The sequence below is a fragment of the Trachypithecus francoisi genome, unplaced genomic scaffold (assembly GCF_009764315.1).
Source record: "Trachypithecus francoisi isolate TF-2019V2 unplaced genomic scaffold, Tfra_2.0 Lachesis_group21, whole genome shotgun sequence".
NCBI classification, from domain to species: Eukaryota; Metazoa; Chordata; class Mammalia; order Primates; family Cercopithecidae; genus Trachypithecus; species Trachypithecus francoisi.
Window position 1 is genome coordinate 41,545,372 of NW_022681467.1, and position 20,427 is coordinate 41,565,798.

Below are 20,427 nucleotides of genomic sequence, written 5' to 3' on the forward strand. Positions count from 1 at the left end.
CCATGCCCAGCAAATTTTTTTGTATTTTTAGTAGAGACATTGTTTCACTATGTTGGCCAGGCTGGTCTCAAACTCCTGACCTCGTGATCCGCCTGCCTTGGCCTCCCAAAGTGCCGGGATTACAGGCGTGAGCCACCGTGCCCAGCCTATTTTGTATTTATTTTTTTGAGACAGGGTCTTGCTCTGTAGCCCAGGCTGGAGTGCAGAGGCGTGATCATGGTTCACTGCAGTTTTGACCTCCTGGGCTCAAGTGATCCTCCTACCTCAGCCCCCTAAGTAGCTGAGACTAGAGGCATGTGCTTCCACACCTGGCTAACTTTTGTATTTTTTGTAGAGATGGGGATTTCACTATGTTGCCCAGGGTGGTCTCAAACTCCTGGACTCAAGCAATCCACCCACCTCCACCTCCCAAAGTGTTAGAATTACAGGCATGAGTCACTGCACCCAATTATTATTTTTTTTTTTTTGAGATGGAGTCTCACTCTGTCGCCCGGGCTGGAGTGCGGAGGCTGGATCTCAGCTCACTGCAGGCTCCGCCTCCCGGGTTTACGCCCTTCTCCTGCCTCAGCTTCCCGAGTAACTGGGACTACAGGCGCTCGCCACCACGCCCGGCTCATTTTTTGTATTTTTTAGTAGAGACGGGGTTTCATTGTGTTAGCCAGGATGGTCTCGATCTCCTGACCTTGTAATCCGCCCGTCTCAGCCTCCCAAAGTGCTGGGATTACAGGCTTGAGCCACCACACCCAGCCAGCACCCAATTATTTTTAAGACATGATCTCTGTAGCCCAGGCTGGAGTGCAGTGGCACCATCGTAGCTCATCGCAGCTTCGACATCTGGGGCTCAAGTGATCCTCCCACCTCAGACTCCCAAGAGGCTGAAACTACAGGCCCATGCCACCATGCCCAGCTAATGTTATTTTAACAATTTTTCAGAGTCTTGCTACATTGCCCAGCCTGGTCTCTAACTCCTGACCTCAAGGTATCTTCCCACTTGGCCTCCCAAAGTGTTGGTGATTACAGGCTTGAGCCACTGTGCCAATCTATTATACGCCATTCTTTTTTTTTTTGGAGACAGAGTCTTGCTCTGTCACCAGGCTGGAGTGCAGTGCTGCGATCTTGGCTCACTGCAGCTTCTGCCTCCCGGGTTCAAGTGGTGTCCCTGTCTCAGCCTCTGGAGTAGCTGGAACTACAGGTGTGTGCCACCACGCCCGACTAATTTTTTTGTATTTCAGTAGAGACGGGGTTTCACCATGTTGGTCAGGATGTACTCCATCTCCTGATGGAGCAGCCTTATGATCCGCCCTCTTAGGCCTCCCAAAGTGCTGGGATTATAGGCGTAAGCCATCGCACCTGGCCCCATATGCTATTTTTTTTTTTTTTTTTTTTTTTTTGAGACGGAGTCATGCTCTGTCGCCCGGGCTGGAGTGCAGTGGCCGGATCTCAGCTCACTGCAAGCTCCGCCTCCTGGGTTTACACCATTCTCTCGCCTCAGCCTCCCGAGTAGCTGGGACTACAGGTGCCCGCCATCTTGCCCGGCTAATTTTTTGTATATATATTTTTTTAGTAGAGACAGGGTTTCACCGTGTTAGCCAGGATGGTCTCGATCTCCTGACCTCGTGATCCGCCCGTCTCGGCCTCCCAAAGTGCTGGGATTACAGGCTTGAGCCACCGCGCCCGGCCGCTATTCTTTTTTTTTTTTTTTTTTTTTTTTTTGAGACGGAGTCTTGCTCTGTCGCCCAGGCTGGAGTGCAGTGGCCGATCTCAGCTCACTGCAAGCTCCGCCTCCCGGGTTTACGCCATTCTCCTGCCTCAGCCTCCGGAGTAGCTGGGACTACAGGCGCCCGCCACCTCGCCCGGCTAGTTTTTGTATTTTTAGTAGAGACGGGGTTTCACCGTGTTAGCCAGGATGGTCTTGATCTCCTGACCTTGTGATCCGCCCGTCTCGGCCTCCCAAAGTGCTGGGATTACAGGCTTGAGCCACCGCGCCCGGCCAGCGGCCGCTATTCTTAACAATAAAAAGGTTTTAGAAGTTTGTCTTCGGGAGGCTGAGGTGAATCACCTGAGCTCAGGAGTTCAAGACCAGCCTGGCCAACGTGGTGAAACCCCGTCTCTACTAAAAATACAAAAAACCCCCAAAAAACAAAATACTAGCCAGACATGGTGGCGAGCATCTGTAACCTCAGCTACTTGGGAGGCTGAGGCAGAAGAATCACTTGAGCCGGGCGCGGTGGCTCAAGCCTGTAATCCTAGCACTTTGGGAGGCCGAGACGGGCGGATCGCGAGGTCAGGAGATGGAGACCATCCTGGCTAACACGGTGAAACCCCGTCTCTACTAAAAACTACAAAAAAAACTAGCCGGGCGAGGTGGCGGCGCCTGTAGTCCCAGCTACCTGGGAGGCTGAGGCAGGAGAATGGCATGAACCCCGGAGGCGGAGCTTGCAGTGAGCTGAGATCCGGCCACTGCACTCCAGCCTGGGCGATAGAGCTAGACTCCGTCTCAAAAAAAAAAAAAAAAAAGAAAGAAGAATCACTTGAACCTGGGAGGCAGAGGTTGCAGTGAGCCGAGATTGCGCCACTGCACTCTAGCCTGGGTGACATGAGCGAGACTCCTTTCCAAAAAAAAACTGGGCTGTGTGTGGTGGCTCATGCCTATAATCCCAGCACTTTGGGAGGCTGAGGCAGGAGGATCGCTTAAGGTGAGGAGTTCAAGGTTACAATGAGCTATGAGTGTACATCAGTCTGGGAGACAGACTGAGACCCTGCTTCTAAAAAAAAAAAAGCAGCAGGGGTGGGAAAAGCCAGCTCTAAGGTAGTCATTAGGATAGTGAGAAGAGGTTGGTTGTTTTGCTGGAGTTTTGCTCCTGTCACCTAGCCTAGAGTGCAATGGTGTGATCTCAGCTCATTGCAACCTCTTCCTCCCGGGTTTAAGCGATTCTCCTGCCTCAGCCTCCTGAGTAGCCAAAATTACAGGCCCTTGCCACCATGCCCAGCTAATTTTTGTATTTTCAGTACAGATGGGGTTTCACCCTGTTGGCCAGGCTGGTCTCAAACTGCTGCCCTCGGGTGATCCACCTGTCTCACCTCCCAAAGTGCTGGGATTACAGGTATGAGCCACCGCACTCAACTGAGAAGAGGCTGGTTTTGACTACATGTGGAAAGTGAGCAAAGGGAGAAGATTAGGCATGTAAAGGTGAAAAGCAGTGCTGAACACTGTGAGGCAGAGAATCCTTTAAGATATTGAACTATCCAGGCCAGGCGCGGTGGCTCACACCTGTAATCCCAGCACTTTGGGAAGCCGAGGTGAGCAGATCACCTGAGGTCAGGAGTTCGAGACCAGTCTGACCAACATGGAGAAACCATCTCTACTAAAAATACAAAATCAGCCGGGTGTGGTGGCGCATGCCTGTAATCCCAGCTAATCGGGGACCTGAGGCAGGAGAATCGCCTGAACCCTAGATGCGGAGGTTGCGGTGCCATTGCACTCCTAACTGGGCAACAAGAGTGAAACTCTGTCTCAAAAAAAAAAAAAGATTGAACTATCCAGGGCCACTGTGTCAACTCAGACCAGTCATTACCCTGAATCCAGATCCCTTGTTCACAAAACAGGGAGGCCAGTGTGGCTTAATGGAACCAGCCTTGCATTTTGGTGTTGAGAACTCTGGGCTTAAAATACCAGTTTTCTTGTTACTTGATGGCTGTGTGCACGTGGACAATGACTTAACCCCTGTCCCTCACTCCAACCTGTTTGCTCCTGTGCAGATCTCAGGTAATAATTCACAGGATTCCATGATAAAACAGAAGACTAGGCACTTGGGATGTCTGGTTATCAGTTAAGATAATCTGAACAATGAATGAGAAAATACTTTCAAAACATAAAAGAATAGATAAAAGGCTGGGCGCGGTGGCCTGTAATCCCAGCACTTTGTGGGCGGATCACGAGGTCAGGAGTTTGAGAGCAGCCTGGCCAACATAACGAAACACCGTCTCTACTAAAAACACAAAAAAAATTTAGCTGGGCATGGTGGCGTGCTCCTGTAATCCCAGCTACTTGGGAAGCTGAGGCAGGAGAATTGCTCGAACCCAGGAGGGAGAGGTTGTAGTGAGCTGAGATCGCGCCACTGCAATCCAGCCTGGGCTCTGTCTCAAAAAAAAAAAAAAAAAAAAAAAGGATTAACAATCACTACACGGTTTTTTTTTTTTTTTTTTTTTTTTTTTTTTTTTTTTTTTTTTTTGAGACGGAGTCTCGCTCTGTCGCCCGGGCTGGAGTGCAGTGGCCGGATCTCAGCTCACCGCAAGCTCCGCCTCCCGGGTTTACGCCATTCTCCTGCCCCAGCCTCCCGAGTAGCTGGGACTACAGGCGCCCGCCACCTCGCCCTGCTAGTGTTTTTTTTGTATTTTTTGGTAGAGACGGGGTTTCACCGTGTTAGCCGGAATGGTCTCGATCTCCTGACCTCGTGATCTGCCCGTCTCGGCCTCCCAAAGTGCTGGGATTACAGGCTTGAGCCACCGCGCCCGGCCATACACGGTTTTTAAACTTCAGTGAAAGCGCGGACTAGCTGGGGGGCATGGGCTTGGAAAACTGGGCATTCCGTACGTCAAGAGTGACCGTGTAGTTTACTGTCCAAAGCAAGACTTTTGAGACGGGAGTCTTGCTCTGTCGCCCAGACTGGGGTGCAGTGGCGCTATCTCGGCTCACTGCAACCTCCACCTCCCTGGTTCATGTGATTCTCCTGCCTCAGCCTCCCGAGTAGCTGGGATTACAGGCATGCGCCACCACACCCAGTTAATTTTGTATTTTTAGTAGAGACAGGGTTTTGCCGTGTTGCCCAGGCTGGTCGTGAATTCCTGACCTCAGGTGATCCACCTGCCTCGGCCTCTCCAAGTGCTGGGATTACGGGGGTGAGCCACCACGCCCGGCCCAAAGCAGGGTGCGTCTGAGAAATGAGGCAATATTAGTAATTATGCCAGCACAGGAGGCATAAATCAAAACTGCCACCCCACCCTTACAGAACTTAGGGCCCAGGAGTCTGGTTTCCCATCAGGCCTCTTATCTGAACTGCAAGCTCTGCGAGGACAGGAACTCCCGTTCCTATATAGGGCTTGCTTATTTCTGGAGGGCTCAAATCTACTTTAAGCAACGCTCACACCACTGTGAGACGATCACGTCTAACACTGATTCTTCACTTAGGAAGAGACAGGTATTGTGCTGAGGACTTCACATGCATCACCTGAGTTAATTCTCACCAAACTTTTATGAGGTAGGTGGATTTATTATCTTCCACTGAGGAAACTAAAATTTAAATTGGTTAACTCCTTCAAGGCCACACATTTTGGGTGGAAGAGCAGGGATTGAAATCAGATGAGGATCTGAACCCTTGTTCTCAATTACTACTCATACCAGTGCCTCCGTTTTTGTTGAGCCTCACCCTGCCTGCCCCCACGCTGGCGTGCAGCCGGGACCATGGACATCCCAGAGGCTGCCCAGCCGGGGCACCTACAGCCAGCCCCTGGCTTCACACAAGCGCCGGTCTGACAGCAGGTGGCAAGCTTGTCCTCTCAAGCTAGCACTGGAAGGGCTGCTTACTGGGGAGGCAGGAGATGGGTGGAGCTACCATTCTGACGCCAGCAGGCCCCTACCAAAAAGAATCCTGCAGGGAGCGGGACGAGGAGCACCTCACAGCTGCCAGTTCCCTGCCAGGCTACCCTCTGTAGCCGGTTTGAGGGCTCAGTGAGGCTTTGAACTGCAACTAACGGCCACAGATGTCAATGTTGGAAAGGCCCTATGATGTATTTAGTTGATTTTCCAATTTTGCCCAAAGCCATCTCTATTACTTGCCCCCCCTGGCTGGTTTAAGTTGCTTCTACTCAAAGAGCATTTACAGCCTGAGATCGATGTGTATGTAGCCCAGGCATGGGGCAGGGCTGCACAACATTCCGACAGCATGCAGCACAAAGGCCCAGAGAGGGAAGGAGACTGGCCGGAAGCGGCAGAGCCGCGCGGGTGCCAAGACCCAGGTCCCCGCTACGTCCGGAGCCTGCGTCACCAGGACTCCTCCCCTAGGCCGCGGACCCAGCCCGAGACCCCAGCTGGTTCTAAGACAGCCCCACGCCCCCTAGTGCGCACGCTCAGTAAGACCCCGCCGCGCACCGCCCACCGCCCACATCCGGCCCCTGCGTTTGAGCTCGCGGGGGAAACTGAGGCGAGGGCGTGCCAATGAATTCATTCCTTCCTCAGTCCACCCGCAGGCCTACAAAGCTCTCTCCCCATCCTCAGCGCCACAAGACACAGCAGGGACGGATGGGAAGAAGAGGAGGGGGCCGAAAGCAAGGTGTGTGCGAGGAGTCAGCCGATTCTGCCACACTCAAGATGGCGGCACGGCCGTGGCGAGGTCCCTCAGAGGCGGTACCAGCGCATGCGCAGCGCGGAGTCCCGGCCCGGGACACAAGATGGCGGCAGCGGCGCTGGGGAGGGCGAGGCGGAGGCGGCAAAACGGGCGGTCGAGCAGAACGTGTAGCCGCGTCCCCTCGAGTCCGCTCCGGGCAGGTAAGAGTCCCAGGAAGCCATGGTCCAGCAGCGAGCCGCGCCAGGGTCTGGGGATCCGAAGCTGGGCGGCGGCGGCCCCTCCGGCGCTTTCTGCTCGGGGCTGCCTCTTGCCCCATCTCTGTTGCCGCCGCCATCTTAGACCCGCGGGTGGGCAGCCGCGCCGGTGGCCGAAGTGAGGGAGGTGGGCCCGAAGAGCCCGAGCGGAGCGGCCTCTAGGGCCCCTCCGCTGCTGCCGCCGCCACCGCCTTTGTGTCGGGCTCCGACTCTGAGTCGCCTCAGCCCGGGGGCGGGAGCGCGCGGCGGGGCGGGGGGCGGAGCCCGGGAGATGGGCCGGCGCGCGCGCGCGCCAAACAGCCCACCCTCACTGAGGTGGGGGGAGGGGAAGGTACGCGCGCGCGCGCGCGCGCGCGCTGGGGTTTGCCGCGTTTCGCCCTCGCGCCTGCGCACTTTGTTCGCCCTTTGACTCCTCCCTACTGGGCCGGAGAATTCTGATTGGTGTATTGCGGAGATGGTTCCGCCTCACCTGCCTCCAATCCCGGATTCGGACTCTGGCTTCTGGTGGGTTCCTCTGGTTGTGCAGATACAGTTGTTTATCCTTGAGTAGCGGTGATTTTCAAACTGCGGTATGCGTGGGGGTCGGGAAGCCACAGGATAAGAGCAGTTATGTCTTACTGGGAGCGCACAATGCTGGACTCTACACATAACGGTCGAGTGATTCCGGTTTATAAGCCGGGAAGCAGAAGGGCCCCGAATCCGAGTCTGTCCAACCCCAGGGCTGGTACTTCGGCCACAGACCTGCACTCAAGTCACATAGGGAATTAAAAATGGTTTTAATCGCAAAAAATGGCTAAATTTTTTCAAATAGTGTGAAAAAATGAGTCATCCTGTCTCCCACTCAGGGTGCGTTTTAAAAATACAAATTCTTGTGTGCCTCCCCTCCGTATTTCTGGCTCCTGAGATGCTCAGTGAGGCACAGGCGTCTTAATTTTTTTTTTTTTTTTTTTTTTTTTTACAAACTCCGAGATGATTCTGATGCACAGCTGGCTTTGGAAATACTGCAGTGTCCCCATTTAGCCTCACACTAAGCTGTGCCGCTTGTGCGTATTCTGCGAAGTTCATCTACCCAGTACATCACTATCACAGGATGTTTCTTGGGAAAAACGTTTTTCAATAAAGGCGAACAAGATGTGTCATATAAGGCGTTTGCATGTTTTTATTTTTGCAAGACGTTCAGAGCGTGTCCTTTCATTTGCTGTGGGAGGCTTGGGATTGTGTCCCTCAGATCAGTGATATGTGTGTTTGTTGATTTTTCTCTGGTCTAAGGGTATTTTATTTTTTAAGAGACGAGGTCTTGGCCGGGCGCGGTGGCTCACGCCTGTAATCCCAGCACTTTGGGAGGCCAAGGTGGGCGGATCACCTAAGGTCGGGCGTTTGAGACCAGCCTGGCCCACACGAAGAAACCCCGTCTCTACTTAAAATACAAAATTAGCCAGGTTTGGTGGCACATGCCTGTAATCCCAGCTACTCGGGGGGCTGAGGCAGGCGAATCGCTTGAACCTGGGAGGTGGAGGTTGTGGTGAGCCGAGATCGCGCCATTGCGCTTCAGCCTGGGCAACAAGAGTGAAACTGTCTCAAAAAAAAAAAAAAAAGATGCACTAAAAAAAAAAATGAAAAAAAAAGAGATGAGATCTTGCCCTGTCACCCAGGCTGGAGCACAGTGGCATGATCATACTTCACTGCAGCCTCGAACTGCTGGGCTCAAGTGACCCTTCCACCTCAGCCTCCTGAGTAGCTGGGACTGCAAATGCATTTTTTTTTTTTTTTTTAAATTTGGGCCTGGCGCAATGGCTCACACCTGTAATCCCAGCACTTTGGGAGGCCCAGGTGGGTGGATCTCTTGAGGTCAGGAGTTCGAGACCAGCCTGGCCAACATGATGAAACCCCCGTCTCTACTAAAAATACAAAAAATTTAGCCAGGTGTGGCTCATGCCTGTAATCCCAGCTATTCAAGAGGCTGACACAGGAGACTCGCTTGAACCCAGGAGGTGGAGGTTGCAGTGAGTCGAGATCATGCAGTGTACTCCATCCTGGACGACAGAGTGAGACTGTCTCAAAACCAAACAAAAAGTTTTATTTGTCGTAGAGCTGTGGGGGGTCTCACTATGTTGCCAAGGCTGGTTTTGAACCCCTAACCTCAAGAAATCCTTCCACCCCGGCCAAGTTGCCGAAGTCACCGTGCCCAGCCTAAGGGTACTTAAGTTGGCAGTACTGGCTACAGAGTTTGTGGGGCCCAGTGTGCAAAATGAAAATGTGAGCTCCTTGTTAAAAAGTTATTAAAAATTTTAAGACAGTGACAGCAGAGCCTGAAACCAAGCTCAGGGCTTTCCTGAATGTGGGTCCCTGTGCAGTTGCGCAGGTCACGTGCCCATGAAAGCAAACCTGTTGGTGAGAAAGCTTAAGAGGTATCATTTTCTTTTTTTTTTTTTTTTTTTTTTTTTTTTGAGACGGAGTCTCGCTCTGTCGCCCGGGCTGGAATGCAGTGGCCAGATCTCAGCTCACTGCAAGCTCCGCCTCCCGGGTTTACGCCATTCTCCTGCCTCAGCCTCCGGAGTAGCTGGGACTACAGGCGCCCGCCACCTCGCCCGGCTAGTTTTTTGTATTTTTTAGTAGAGACGGGGTTTCACCGTGTTAGCCAGGATGGTATCGATCTCCTGACCTCGTGATCTGCCCGTCTCGGCCTCCCAAAGTGCTGGGATTACAGGCTTGAGCCACCGCGCCCGGCCAAGAGGTATCATTTTCATCTCCTGTATTCCCTCATCCCCTCTCCCGATATATCCTGCCCTGGAGGCCCCCAGCTTGCTCTTTGTTTTTGCCCCTCTTGTCCCCACCCTGCAGCATCCCACAGGTCTGTGACTGTCTATTTTCCTATTTGCTTTCCAGCTGCTGATGCAAGGAATCCCCTGGGCCCCCGTCCACTTCACTGCTGACCAGCCCATCTGTCTGTGCTGAGTCTTCCTGCAGGCCTTTCCTCGCCTCTGTGGGACCCTGTGGGGGTCCATCCGGCTGGAGAAGAAAAGCCTCTCATGCTAGCATTGCAGACCCCAGAGGGTGAGAGAAAGGGGGACTTCATTCAGTCTTGAAACCTGTGGGCTCAGCCCCCAAGGCACCAGGAATTCTTCCTGCCCAGAGAATCCAGGCAGCTTCGTTTTTTTCATACCTTGGTCAGTGGTTCTCAGCCTTTTTGTTATCAAGGCCCTTTTTGTTGTACATTAATGTCCTGTTGCTCCCTGCATTTTTATCTGCCAAACTGTACCGATGGAGTAACCATTCACTTTTCCCTTTCTAAATTAATGAAGAAGTCTATGACGGAGTGTACAATAAAATCAGTGTCCCAATGATTCCTCTGATGTCGTCAACAACCAACCAGAGCTTCTGATCAGCATGAGATAATCAGTGTGACCACAATGAGTTGATAAAATTTCAGCATGAAAAGATAACTGATGTTTAAGCCTGCCTTTGTGGTCTTGTTGTGGGTAAAAGTTTGATTTCTTTTGGGAGGTGTGACCTACTGAAAACAAATTAAGCATCATCAAGTCTGTCTTAGCTCCCAGTTGTCTGACAGCCCCAGGCCAGAAGCACTTTGGCTTCTGAGGCTCATGCTGGGCATGCTTTGGGTGGGAGAGTAGGGAATACAGATCTGAAGGAACTGGCCTCCTTGCTGGTACTTACAGTAAATGTTCAGCTGGGGATTATGAAGGAGTCATTTAGATCGTCCTTCTCAGTTGCATTGGTTATTTTAGCAACAGCTGCTTCCTACCATGTAATGTAAAATGAGGTGACCAATTAGATTCCATGCCCTTCCCTAGTGTGCTTTGTTCCTTTTAGATTTTACTGGATAGGAGCAGTAAAATCCCATCTCCTCCTGAAAGTTGTTACTACTCCTTCTTGTAGGAATCGCTTCTCAAGGGCAGATCTTGTTCTATCTTGTTTGCTGCTCTTGGTGCTTTGTAAATATTTGCAGAATCAATAGTGCTTCTGTTGGGTCCAGGTCCTATGCCTGAGCCCAGGAGAGAGCTGAATTGGACCCAGTTCCTATTCCTGGGAGTTCTGACAGTTTAATGGGGAGACAAACCCAGCTGATAGACCAGACCATCTGAGTGCTATGACAGAGGTGTTCACGGCCCTGAGGAGGAGCTCTGACCACCTGACCTGGGGAGGGGAGAGTCAAGGAACGCTTCCTGGAGGATGTGAACACAGTAGCAAGCCAGGCAGAGAAGGGGGGAGGGGCATTTTAGGCAGAGGAAGCAGCAGGAGTGCACCCATTGAACAATTGGAATTGCAGCTTAGATCCCAGGGTTGCTGTGTGGCACCATGCTGGCTCTCCAGGACAGGACCTGATTGGATTTCTCCACATCCGTGGGTGGTCACTGGGGCCCTGGGTGGATTGTGATTGGCGGGTGAGGGGGTGGAGCTGACACTCTTCGGTTCTCTGTGTGGCAGGTCCTTTGTGGGTGCGGAGATGGCCAATGAGAATCACGGCAGCCCCCGGGAGGAAGCGTCCCTGCTGAGTCACTCCCCGGGTACCTCCAATCAGAGCCAGCCCTGTTCTCCAAAGCCAATCCGCCTGGTGCAGGACCTCCCAGGTACTGAGGGGGAGCAGCAGTGGGGTGGTGGGGTAGGAAGGGTACCCTGGGAGTAGCCCTGACCCTGGCTGGGCCCCATGCCTGTTTGCAGAGGAGCTGGTCCATGCAGGCTGGGAGAAGTGCTGGAGCCGGAGGGAGAATCGTCCCTACTACTTCAACCGATTCACCAACCAGTCCCTGTGGGAGATGCCCGTGCTGGGGCAGCACGATGTGATTGTGAGTGCCAGCCTAGGGTGTGGGGTCTCAGAGTGGCTTCTGGCACCTGGGCCTTCCCCAAATGTACCCTGAGGAGCCAGCTGTTCAGTGCCCAGCCCTGTGCTGGCACCTGCAGATACAATGACAAGCAAGACACACACAGTTCCTGCCCTCATGGAACCTACACTCAAATGGGGTAGACTGACAAGTAAACAGATGATTGCACAGCTGCTGCGCGGTGGGTGCTGTGCCGCAAGGCAGGGATGAAAAAGGCAGACTTGCTCCCTACGGTCGCAGAGCACCCATGGGCTGCCAGGAGACAGTAGGATGACAGTTGTGGTCCGTGTATGAGGAAGTGTTACAGTACATCTAGATCCTGACCTACTCTGGGGAAGGCAAGGAGATGGAAAAAGCCCTGAGAATGAGTGTTTAAGGCGAGAGGGTTAGCGAGTGAGTGTGGGGAGGAAAAGAACATTCTAGGATCTGACATGTCAGTACGACAGGGGAAGTACAGGCATGGGCTGTCTGGCGGGAACATGGGCTTTTGGGTCCTTCTCAGCTGGGGCAGCATGTCTTTACTGGGCACAGTCAAGGTAGTTGGCATCTCCATTTTGCATGTGAAGACACTGAGGTTCAAAGATGGGGAACCACTGGCGCAAAACCTCACAGTTAGTAATAGGCAGAGCAGGACGTGCATCTGATGTCAGTTCAGGGCCGCACTACTCACCGCCATGCGTTCTCTGGGTGTCACCAAGAGTCCCATCTGCAGGGCTTTGCTTTTTACAACAATAAGCAGTGTTTGAGCTTTTCCTTTATTCCCTTCATTCTGTTCTTGAGGAAAATAATGTGTAATGTGAACTGATCTCATGCCAGATGCCATGTTAAGCAAGTCATGTTCACTGACTCATTTAATCTCAGTGGTGATGTAGGGCTTAGCATGGCTATTCTGAAGGTAAGAGAACTGGAAGGGAAGTAACACACCCTGTCGCAGTTGCAAGTTGCAGGCAGGACTGGAGCCCAGTGTTCTCTGCCTGTATCCCAGCCCCTCTGCTCTTCTCTAAGGAGTAGGAGCAGGGGTGGGAGGGCCTCAGGATTCAAAGTCCTGGGGCTCCTAAGCTGCTGGCCCTGGTTGCAACTCTGCTGGTCTCCCTCCACCAGTCGGACCCTTTGGGGCTGAATGCGACCCCACTGCCCCAAGACTCAAGCTTGGTGGAAACCCCCCCGGCTGAGAACAAGCCCAGAAAGCGGCAGCTCTCGGAAGAGCAGCCAAGCGGCAATGGTGTGAAGAAGCCCAAGGTGAGTGTCTGCGGCCAGGAACCGGCTGCCGAGCAGCCAGCTCAGATGGGCAGCCCGCAGGCTCCCTGCAGGGGCTAGGCATCGGCAGGCCAGCCAGGAGGGGGGCCCGGGACACAGTTCACAAGGTGTGCACTGTATTGGATGGAACCTCTCTGGTGAATCTCCTGACTTGACACCTTTGTGACTTTCACTACAGATTGAAATCCCAGTGACACCCACGGGCCAGTCGGTGCCCAGCTCCCCCAGTGTCCCAGGAACCCCAACGCTGAAGATGTGGGGTACGTCCCCTGAAGATAAACAGCAGGCAGCTCTCCTGCGACCCACTGAGTGAGTCCCCGCTGATTGGCTTAGGGGCACCCATTGCTAGCGTCAGCCTGTCTGGGACTGTGGGGTGTGGTGTGGGTGGCCAGGCCATCCTCATCACTCCTCTCTATGCCCCAAGGGTCTACTGGGACCTGGACATCCAGACCAATGCTGTCATCAAGCACCGGGGGCCTTCAGAGGTGCTGCCCCCGCACCCTGAAGTGGAGCTGCTCCGCTCTCAGCTCATCTTGAAGCTTCGGCAGCACTACCGGGAGCTGTGCCAGCAGCGAGAGGGTACCTGCCTCTGGGCTGCGGCCTCCTTTATTTCCACCCACCTTTAGCAAGAGCCAGGCTTGACCAGGCCAGCTTGGGAATGGCGAAGTGGGGCCCAGTGGTGAGCCCATGATCACGCCAATGCACTCCAGCCTGAGTGACAGAGCAAGACCCTGTTTCAAAAAAACCAAAAAAACAAAAGAGTACCTATACCTTAGGATTCTATGACAAGAATTAAGTAAAATGGATAAGTATTAAAGAAACTGTAGTTTTTAATTTTTAAATTTTTTTTTTTGAGACGGAGTCTCGCTCTGTAGCCCATGCTGGAGTGCAATGGCACCATCTCTGCTCGCTGCGTCATCCGCCTCCCAGGTCCCGGTTCAAGCAATTCTCCTGCCTCAGCCTCCCGAGTAGTGGGATTACAGGCGCACACCACCATGCCCAGCTGATTTTTGTATTTTTAGTAGAGACGGGGTGTCACGGTGTTGGCCAGGCTGGTCTTGAACTCCTGACCTCATGATCCACCCGCTTCCGCCTCCCAAAGTACTGGGATTACAGGCATGAACCACCATACCTGGCCAATTTTTTTTTTTTTTTTTAAGAGACAGGATCTTGCTATGTTGCCCAGGCTCGTTTTGTACTCCTGGGCTCGAGCCTTCTGCTTGCCTTGGCCTCCCATAGTGCTGGGATTACAGATGTGAGCCGCTATGCGTGGCCTAGTTTTTAATTTTTAAATTTTTTTTTTGAGACGGAGTCTCGCTCTGTAGCCCATGCTGGAGTGCAATGGCACCATCTCTGCTCGCTGCGTCATCCGCCTCCCAGGTCCCGGTTCAAGCAATTCTCCTGCCTCAGCCTCCCGAGTAGTGGGATTACAGGCGCACACCACCATGCCCAGCTGATTTTTGTATTTTTAGTAGAGACGGGGTGTCACGGTGTTGGCCAGGCTGGTCTTGAACTCCTGACCTCATGATCCACCCGCTTCCGCCTCCCAAAGTACTGGGATTACAGGCATGAACCACCATACCTGGCCAATTTTTTTTTTTTTTTTTTAAGAGACAGGATCTTGCTATGTTGCCCAGGCTCGTTTTGTACTCCTGGGCTCGAGCCTTCTGCTTGCCTTGGCCTCCCATAGTGCTGGGATTACAGATGTGAGCCGCTATGCGTGGCCTAGTTTTTAATTTTTATGATTAGTAATAAACCTATTTAACTTTGCTCAAAGATAGAATCCTCTGGCCTCTCCCCCCCTGGTTTTTTTTATATTATATAATACTTTTTTTTCTTTTTCTAAGATGGAGTTTCACTGTTGCCCAGACTGGAGTGCAATGGCACGATCTCGGCTCACTGTAACCTCTGCCTCCCGGGTTCAAGCGATTCTCCTGCCTCAGCCTCCTGAGTAGCTGGGAATGCAGGCACCTGCCACCATGCCCAGCTAATTTTTGTATTTTTAGTAGAGACCGGTTTTTTCCATGTTGGCCAGGCTGGTCTCGAACTCCTGACCTCAGGTGATCCACCCACCTCGGCCTCCCAAAGTGCTGGGATTACAGGCGTGAGCCACTGCACCCGGCCTTTTTATTCTTTTCTTTTGAGACAAGGTCTTGCTCTGTCACCCAGGTTGGAGTGCAATGGCGCGACTGCAGCTCACTGCAGCTTCAGTCCCCGAGTTCAAGCGATCCTCCCGCCTTAGCCTCCCGAGTAGCTGGGACACCCAGCTAATTTTTTTTTTTAGCAACACAGGATCTTACTGTGTTGCCCAGGCTGGTCTTGAACTCCTGGGCTCAAGCGATCCTTCCACCTTAGCCTTCCAAAGTGCTGAGATTACAGGTGTGAGCCACTACACCTGGCTAGATACTTACTAACACTATAAAACTAGTGATTCTTAGAAAATATTTTGGAAAATGCAGCCTAGAAGCTTCTGAAGTGGGACTGTGTCTTGCTTACTGCTGAATGTGGTGCTTCCTATATGTACCAAGCTCCAAGTGGGACTGCTTGATTAAATCCAGGCCTTCAGCAGCTCTCCTGTCCTGCAGGCATTGAGCCTCCACGGGAGTCTTTCAACCGCTGGATGCTGGAGCGCAAGGTGGTAGACAAAGGATCTGACCCCCTGTTGCCCAGCAACTGTGAACCAGTCGTGTCACCTTCCATGTTTCGTGAAATCATGAATGACATTCCCATCAGGTACAGCCCCACAGCTGGGGATGACCCTGGGCCATTTGGTTTCTGTGCCCAGTCATATATAGAAAGGCTCTAACTCTGCCCACTGTCTAACGCAGGTTATCCCGAATCAAGTTCCGGGAGGAAGCCAAGCGCCTGCTCTTTAAATATGCGGAGGCCGCCAGGCGGCTCATCGAGTCCAGGTTTGCCTCTGTCTCCGGCCCCAGGCAAGATGGGTCTGTGATCAAAGTGGGAGGTCATAGGCCATCTTTCCCGGTCTCATGCAGGGCTATCATTGCTCTTGGTGGCAGAAGTGGGGCCAGCTCCCAAAGGCAGAACAAGGGCTGCGATGGAAGCTAGGGGTTGATGCCCAGGGAGCCCATGGAAGTGGGATTAAGAGGGTGGAGCTGAGCCATTCCTTTCTTCTACCCTCCCCTTGACTGGCAGGAGTGCATCCCCCGACAGTAGGAAGGTGGTCAAATGGAATGTGGAAGACACCTTTAGCTGGCTTCGGAAGGACCACTCAGCCTCCAAGGAGGACTACATGGTGAGTGGGTCTCCGGGTGAGAAGGCCAGTTTTAGGGCTCTGTGGCCACTTCCTCTAGGAAGCCTACTCTGCCTGTCCAGGCTGGGCAAGGCCTCCCCCAGCGGCCTATTCTTGTGGAATATGGCAGATGTTTGACGTTCGTCAGTCCCCAAACTCATGATTGTGGAGATGTTTCTCTAGGCTCCTGGCTTTCTCCCACAGAACATTTCCATTAACAGTGTTAATGGAGTCTTATGCTTGGCCACACACCACAGGTAGCTGCCTTTCAGCCTAATGAATGTTCCGCATCTCCCTTGAGTAGATTTTTGGAAACAGATTGACAGCCTGCTTTTTCTTGGGTGTGTGTATTCATATCATAGTTAAGAGCTACCATCAGATTCAATTCCCTACTCTTAATGTGTCCAAAACAATTCTGTTTTCTGGCCAAAACCTATCACTTCTTAAACCTATCCACCAGCACTAGCAATGGGCTTTCTTTTCAGGACCATATTTCACAAGAGACAAGGTTTCGCACTTCACGATAGTAACTGTGTACTTGACACGTAGAGAGTGACAAAGGTAGGTGTACTCACTAGCCAGAGTGACTCATTCTCACTCTTCAGTTTTACACGTGATTCAGCAAAGTTACAAATCCCAACAGTCATCTTTGCAAGTAGCTAAAAGCTCAAATCTCAAGTCTGCAGCAACCAAACACTTTTGTAATTGTGTCTTTCCCCAATAGACTGCAAACACCGTAAGCTGGGACCATGCTGGTTTGTCTCTTTCTCCAGTAATTACCGTGGGATCTAGCAGTGTAACCCCAAGAAAAGCTACTGGCATTTATTGTACACTTACTGTATGCCAGGCACTTGGTAAGCCCTTAAGGGAAATGATTACATTTAATATTCAAACTGCCCTGTTAGGTCGTGTCCCCTTGGCACTTGAGGAATGATTCAGAGAAGCCAGGGGATATGTCCAAGTGACACAGCTAGTCAGTAGCAGAGCTGGTTTCAAAACAAGGACTGCTGGACTCCAACAGCCCTGCGGTTACCTGCCAGCCCAGCTGAGCCCCTTTGGCCTCCACTAGCACCCTGATCCAGAATATCTCCTCTAGGATCGTCTGGAGCACCTGCGGAGGCAGTGTGGCCCCCATGTCTCGGCTGCAGCCAAGGACTCCGTGGAAGGCATCTGCAGTAAGATCTACCACATCTCCCTGGAGTATGTCAAACGGATCCGAGAGAAGCACCTTGCCATCCTTAAGGAAAACAACATCTCAGGTAGGGGAAAGGTGGAGGAGGAGCCAGCTGTGATGCCATCAGGTCTATACCCTGATGGAAGGGACAAGCGAGGCTGAGCCTCAAGGCCAGGGACTGGTTTGGGGCAGAACCTGCTGTGTCCTTTGGTTGTACTTCTCTGGGAAACAGGGAGAAGTGATAAAGGGAGAGCCAGATGGTGGTGGTGAAAGATAGAGTGGGAGTCGTAGTTAGGTGTACCTGAATTTACATCCATTCTCTGCAAGCCTCACTTTCCCCAGACTGAAGTATAGCACCTGGTGGTAGGATTGTGTGAGTACTCACAGGTAACTCAGGTAAACCGTGTGGCCCAAAAAGATCCCCAAATAAGGAATCGTCACTATTACGATGATGGCGATGCATTTCTTGTACTTCTGCCCAGCAGCAGGACCCAAAGGGCTGAGCCTTCTTGCCTACCAACCCAAGGCATGGCATACGGGGGCCTGCTTCGGTACTGAGCGTGTTGACATCTGTTTCTGCCCCAGCCAATTGCCTGGCTGGTTTCTTTTTATGGCTTTCATTCCCTTTCTACTGAACTGGACCACAGTATACTGATGTGTAGAATGGGACTTCCCTCTCTCAGTACAAAGCATGTGGTCCAGTGGCTGCAGCGTGAGAATGAATATGGTCCCTCACTGCTCTCCCTGCCCACAGAGGAGGTGGAGGCCCCTGAGGTGGAGCCCCGCCTAGTGTACTGCTATCCAGTCCGGCTGGCTGTGTCTGCACCCCCCATGCCTAGCGTGGAGATGCACATGGAGAACAACGTGGTCTGCATCCGGTATAAGGGAGAGATGGTCAAGGTCAGCCGCAACTACTTCAGCAAGCTGGTAAGAGCTGCGGGGAGGAAGTCCCTAGCTGCTGGCACGAGTCAGGGCCTGGGATCTTTCCTGAGCAGAGTCCCCAGCAGGAGGCCAATGATGAGGACATGAGGGAGCACTGCTGAAGGCTACTCCTCTCTGTCCCACCCCACAGTGGCTCCTTTACCGCTACAGTTGCATTGATGACTCTGCCTTTGAGAGGTTCCTGCCCCGGGTCTGGTGTCTTCTCCGACGGTACCAGGTACAGGCCTGGGGCAACAGGGAGGGCTCCCCAGGAGGGAACAGGGAGGGCGAGCCCCAGGCGCTGACTGTGGCCACTCCGCAGATGATGTTCGGCGTGGGCCTCTATGAGGGGACTGGCCTGCAGGGGTCACTGCCTGTGCACGTCTTTGAGGCCCTCCACCGACTCTTCGGCGTCAGCTTCGAGTGCTTCGCCTCACCCCTCAACTGTTACTTCCGCCAGTACTGTTCTGCCTTCCCCGACACAGACGGCTACTTTGGCTCCCGCGGGTGAGGGCCAAGGGCTGCCCTCTACCCAGGCCAGGGAAGTGGTCCTCCAGAGCACAGGGCCCACCTCTGCTGGCTGCTTCCTGGGCTGTAGTGTCAGGCAGGCTTGGGTGGAGTCCCTGCCTCCACCTTTTACCAGCTATGTGATCTTGGACATGTTGCTTAACTTCTGGGAGTCTGAGCTTTTCTGGCTCTGTGGGCAGGCATGTGACACCACTAGCTGGCCTCTGGGTTTCTCAGTGAGTCAGCTCAGGATGGAATAGGAACACGTGGTCCCGGGCCCTGAGAGGAGTGAGAAGTGGGGCCACAGACCTCAGAGGCCTTACAAACTAGGGGTGGGGGTGAGCACAGATGAGAGATCGTAATGCTGTCTCCAGAAGGAAGAATGGCCAGGACCTCCAGAGGTCCAGAGCTCGGCAGCTGGGGATCCTGGGTGCAGCTTCTGCTGTGGTGGTGGGCTCAGAACTGGATTTGAATGCCAGCTTGGTGAACATGGGCATCCCAGCCTGAGCCTCATTCACTGTCTTCATTCATTCAGTGGAGACGGTTATGCCTTGTGCCCCCAGTGAATTAGGGTGAATGCTGGCTTCTGGACAGGCCATCTCTTCAGTGTGGCTGCCTAGGATTGAGGGTGGCACCTGTTTCTGGTTGAGGGTCTGGGTCCTAATGGGACTTAAAATGCTCACTCCTGTCCCCAGGCCCTGCCTAGACTTTGCTCCACTGAGTGGTTCATTTGAGGCCAACCCTCCCTTCTGCGAGGAGCTCATGGATGCTATGGTCTCTCACTTTGAGGTGGGTGCACTGCCAGGGTGAGGGGTGGGCAACAGGGCAGGACTGCCAGCCACCTGGGAGGCAGCCCCTGACATCCACCCTGTGTCCCCTTCCACAGAAACTGCTTGAGAGCTCACCGGAGCCCCTGTCCTTCATCGTGTTCATCCCCGAGTGGCGGGAACCCCCCACACCAGCGCTCACCCGCATGGAGCAGAGCCGCTTCAAACGCCACCAGTTGATCCTGCCTGCCTTTGAGCACGAGTACCGCAGTGGCTCCCAGCACATCTGCAAGAAGTGGGTGCCAGGGAGGGCAGGGGACGGGGGCTAGGCTGGCCAGGCCAGGCCCAGCCCCACCCTGAGCCATTGCCTTTGCCCGCAGGGAGGAAATGCACTACAAGGCCGTCCACAACACGGCCGTGCTCTTCCTACAGAACGACCCTGGCTTTGCCAAGTGGGTGCCAACGCCTGAACGGCTGCAGGAGCTGAGCGCTGCCTACCGGCAGTCAGGCCGCAGCCACAGCTCTGGTTCTTCCTCATCGTCCTCCTCGGATGCCAAGGACCGGGACTCGGGCCGTGAGCAGGGCCCTAGCCGCGAGCCTCACCCCACTTAACATACCCTGCGGGGAGGAGGAGCCCCAGGGGCGCTGGTCTGGACTGCTGGGACTCAGGCCCCTGGGCCCTGAGAGGGACCCCGCTGCCACTGACATAGGAAGATTATGGTTCTGCCAGGGCTCCCCTCCCTGCCTGTCCCCAACTCCTCACCTCAAACTCCCTCCAAGTCCCATGTATATAGGTCCTGATGCCTTCCCAACCCCGCCCTCATCCTGTTGCCACCTTCTTTCATTTGTAAAAGGAAATACAGAAACCCCCCCAAGAATGTGTGAGGGTCTTGAGGGCAGAGAAGGCTGAGGCAGCTGGAGCTACTTCTGGGACCACACTCCCCTCCCTCCAGCAGCTCCTTCTCATGGTCCCTGGACCTTCACTCCCCAGCTGGGGCTCCCACACAGCTGGGTCCCTGGTGGCCTCTGCCTGGGCTCAGCAGGTCCGAAGAGTCCAAGGCCCTGCATCCCCTAGCTCCAAACTCCCCCAGCAGGGCCTGCATGGATAC

At 53.4% G+C, this 20,427-nt stretch overlaps 1 protein-coding gene across 1 annotated transcript; it reads left to right on the plus strand.

The window, feature by feature from the left end:
- Positions 1 to 5,738: 5,738 nt before the first annotated feature.
- On the plus strand, positions 5,739 to 20,193 carry PCIF1 (PDX1 C-terminal inhibiting factor 1). Its single transcript, XM_033186586.1, has 17 exons — positions 5,739 to 6,544; positions 9,485 to 9,652; positions 11,045 to 11,187; positions 11,279 to 11,403; positions 12,541 to 12,678; positions 12,875 to 13,005; positions 13,121 to 13,275; positions 15,282 to 15,429; positions 15,525 to 15,608; positions 15,853 to 15,952; positions 17,046 to 17,208; positions 17,878 to 18,050; positions 18,196 to 18,282; positions 18,367 to 18,551; positions 19,247 to 19,340; positions 19,438 to 19,613; positions 19,699 to 20,193. The coding sequence occupies exons 3-17, from the start codon at positions 11,064 to 11,066 to the stop codon at positions 19,928 to 19,930; spliced, it is 2,115 nt and encodes a 704-aa protein (XP_033042477.1). The 5' UTR covers positions 5,739 to 6,544; positions 9,485 to 9,652; positions 11,045 to 11,063; the 3' UTR covers positions 19,931 to 20,193.
- Positions 20,194 to 20,427: the final 234 nt, after the last annotated feature.

Bases quoted from the DNA above. Each gene is read 5' to 3' on its own strand.
- PCIF1 (XM_033186586.1), top strand. From the start codon at position 11,064: ATGGCCAATGAGAATCACGGCAGCCCCCGGGAGGAAGCGTCCCTGCTG. The intron at 15,953-17,045 runs GTGAGTGGGTCT...TATCTCCTCTAG, and splicing joins CCTCCAAGGAGGACTACATG to GATCGTCTGGAGCACCTGCG. The intron at 18,051-18,195 runs GTAAGAGCTGCG...CCCACCCCACAG, and splicing joins GCAACTACTTCAGCAAGCTG to TGGCTCCTTTACCGCTACAG.